This window comes from Brassica oleracea, chromosome C4 (genome assembly GCF_000695525.1).
Source record: "Brassica oleracea var. oleracea cultivar TO1000 chromosome C4, BOL, whole genome shotgun sequence".
Taxonomy (NCBI): domain Eukaryota; kingdom Viridiplantae; phylum Streptophyta; class Magnoliopsida; order Brassicales; family Brassicaceae; genus Brassica; species Brassica oleracea.
Genome location: NC_027751.1, coordinates 49,538,510 through 49,541,528, shown reverse-complemented (window position 1 = coordinate 49,541,528; position 3,019 = coordinate 49,538,510). Strand labels below are relative to the sequence as shown.

The window sequence follows — 3,019 nt, the reverse complement described above, 5'->3', positions numbered from 1 at the left end:
TAAAAAAAAATTTATAGATTAGTTTATAAGCTCTTATAGATGACTTACAAACTCTTATGATAATTTAAAATATACAATAAGTCAAGATAAATAATTTATAAGTGTTTTTATAGATGATTTATAAAGCATATAATATGAACTTTATAAGATGTTAATAGTTATTATGATAATTTATATAAAATATAATGCTTTTAAATAAGAATATAAAATCATTATATTGATTTATATAAACTGTTTGTCGTTTATTATTTTATGTATTTTAAAAATATATAAAAAATTGATCTATATTAAATAATATCGACCAATCAATTTATAACAATTTTTTAGAATTTCATATATGATCGACACATAAAAAAAAGTCAGTTAAGTCACTTCTCAATTAATATATAGTAGGATAGTAGAATGGGATTTTAAAATAAATTTTATAAATTAATTTATAAGCTCTCATAGATGACATACAAACTCTTATAATAATTTAAAATATACAATAAGCCAAGATAAATAATTTGATACATTTGTTTATAGATGATTTATAATAATTTGGTACATTTGTTTATAGATGATTTATAAAACATGTAATATATGAACTTTAGAAGATGCTAATAGTTATTATGATAATTGACACAAAATATAATGCTTTTAAATAAGAATATAAAATCATTATATTAATTTATATAAACAGTTTTTTTGTTTATTATTTTATATATTTTATAAATATAGAAAATGATCAATTTATTTCTCTTTCTATAACTTAAACAATTAGTTACCATAAATAATTATTTATAATATCTGTAAATATTTAGCAAGTGATATTAATTGGTTATACACTTAATTTTTTTAGATCTAAAGAAAATAAATAAAAGTTAAAAATCATCGACCAATCAAACTATAACAATTTTGTAAGAATTCACGTATGATCGACACGTAAGCAAAAGTAGGATGTGTAATCTAAAAAGTTCAGACTGCAAAAACCCGCATTTCTTCTAGGTTTTTCTTTTATTATGTCTAACCTTAATATAAAAATCCATGTCTAACCCTCTATAATTCTCCTTCCCTAAACTATCACCACAACAAATAAACCCTCTATATTTCAAATCATTGATAATTAGTCCACCTCCTGGATAAGCAACATTAGCCAACTTGGAGGAACCTGCAAGACGATTCTTTTGAAAGGAGAAGGCATCGCGTGTATCTTCATCATCCCAAATAGATGAAGAGCCAGAGGGAACCTGTAGCAGAGCACTTGGCGGCTTGTTCTGGTGTCTTAGTATATGAGCAGGAATTGCAGCATCAAAAGAGTCAGAGTCAAACGAGACATCTCGAATAAGGCAATGCGAACCCTCAGTGGCGGGTGGATCCACACACCCATTCTCCAACTGATACTGCATTAGTCGCTAAACGAGGTTCATTACTGTCTCCAGTAGAATGCTTAGATAAGGGTCCTGATTCAGTACGGACCATGTTCACCTCATCCACATTCATGTTATCCTCGAGTGAAGGAAAAGAAACTGAAGTTGGGACACGAGAAGTTAAAGAGCCTGATGCATCCTGGACGAACCAACCATACCTGCATATCAAAATTAAACAAAAACTGCATATTGGCATCACTGAGAGGAACATCACCAGAGGATAGAGAAAGTGGAGACTTTCCGGTTAAATATCTTGTGGGAACTGAGTCTGAGATAAAAAAAATATAATTCGCAAAAATTAGTCTTCAATAAACAAACATCAAAGAGAACCCTTAAATGAATGTGACCTTGCCTACTTAAGTACTCGTAGTTTGATATAGCTTGTTATCTAGACAAACTTCAGAAGGAGTAATGTTCATCATTTATTAATGATAATGTCTGTCAATTGTCAACAATCTAGTCTACAATACCAGCACAAACCATAACAGAAAAGAAATGTACCATTGCAGCATTAGTGTCCTTTGGGTTCTTGGCATCAAGACTCAGTCCAGGACCCAAAAGCTTGTTCATACGCCTGACTAGACGATAATAGTAATGCCTAACCTGCAAATCACAAGAAGTAATCTTCTGAAAGCAAACACTAGTGCAAAGGAAACAAAACCCCAAAGTTGTATTAACCAACCTGGTCCTTGTTTTTGCTTAGGACACGAGAAGTAATCTAGGCAAAATTCTACAAAGTTCAACACAAAGAGAATGTAACTCACCCATTGCCTTTTTGGCTTCTTGGCTCCATAAACACAACCACAAAACAGGGCAGTTTCCAAATAAGAAAATCGACTCAGACAAAAACAAAGCTTCTAAATAAACATACCAGGGAACTGAACAACACTGATAGAAGTAGAACCTTGAGCGTTCAACAACACCTCCTTCTCTGCTTGCATTGCCACTATAACGTGATATCTGTCTAAGCATTCATGTTTAATGAGATGAGATCCACCAAGTGAATGCATGTTCATGGCGATCACCAACAATGAAACTTAATTTCGAAGCGATAATGAAGGGCTAACCAAATCAAACCTCGATAAAGCTCTCAATTTTTAATTTCACACAATTCAAGAACAAAACCCTAATTAAGAGCTAGGGTTACTAAATACATGATCAACTGAATCGAAAGATAAGCATGTTTGACCTGAGAGAGGCTGTGATTGACGAACGGTCGTCGAGAATTTAGGGCTAATCTAGCGAATTTGAAGCCGGCGGTATTTTTCCGACGAACGTCTACCGGTTGAACCAGAGATAGAGAGACGGGAATAATTTTTTTTTTTTTTATTGTTTTACATTAATTAAAAGAAAAATAAAATAAATGTAAGTTAATTACATGTCATGTAATGTAAGATGTGAATTCCATTTTTTAATGGTTGTTTTCTAGCTGTACAAAATAATACTACTTTTTTTTAAAAAAAATTAAGTATGTTTTTTCCTTTTCAAAAGAATTTGTGAATTCATGAAAAAAAGAAGAAAACAATTAGGCCCTGTTCGTTTGTACATCTGGAAGATACATCCAGATGGTCTATCTAGATGTCTTATCCAGATGCTCTATCTGGGTGTTG

General features: G+C 31.3%; 1 protein-coding gene across 5 annotated transcripts; it reads right to left on the bottom strand.

Annotated features, from left to right (window-relative positions):
* Nucleotides 1–897: 897 nt before the first annotated feature.
* On the bottom strand, nt 898–2,730 carry LOC106340210 (TSL-kinase interacting protein 1-like). Of its 5 annotated transcripts, XM_013779088.1 has the most exons (5): nt 2,599–2,730; nt 2,281–2,369; nt 2,174–2,196; nt 1,911–2,012; nt 898–1,567 (listed from the first exon to the last, which is right to left on the bottom strand). In XM_013779088.1, the coding sequence occupies exons 2-5, from the start codon at nt 2,348–2,350 to the stop codon at nt 1,484–1,486; spliced, it is 279 nt and encodes a 92-aa protein (XP_013634542.1). In that variant the 5' UTR covers nt 2,351–2,369; nt 2,599–2,730; the 3' UTR covers nt 898–1,483. The 5 variants fall into 5 exon arrangements, 1 of the variants encoding a protein (XP_013634542.1); XR_001269328.1 differs by having other exon boundaries at nt 2,092–2,369; XR_001269329.1 differs by lacking the exon at nt 2,174–2,196 and having other exon boundaries at nt 1,911–2,139.
* Between the last annotated feature and the right edge of the window lie 289 nt (nt 2,731–3,019).

Bases quoted from the DNA above. Each gene is read 5' to 3' on its own strand.
- LOC106340210 (XM_013779088.1), bottom strand. From the start codon at position 2,350: ATGCAAGCAGAGAAGGAGGTGTTGTTGAACGCTCAAGGTTCTACTTCT. The intron at 2,197-2,280 runs GTATGTTTATTT...GTGTTTATGGAG, and splicing joins CAGTGTTGTTCAGTTCCCTG to CCAAGAAGCCAAAAAGGCAA. The intron at 2,013-2,173 runs GTGAGTTACATT...TGTGATTTGCAG, and splicing joins AGAAGCCAAAAAGGCAATGG to GTTAGGCATTACTATTATCG.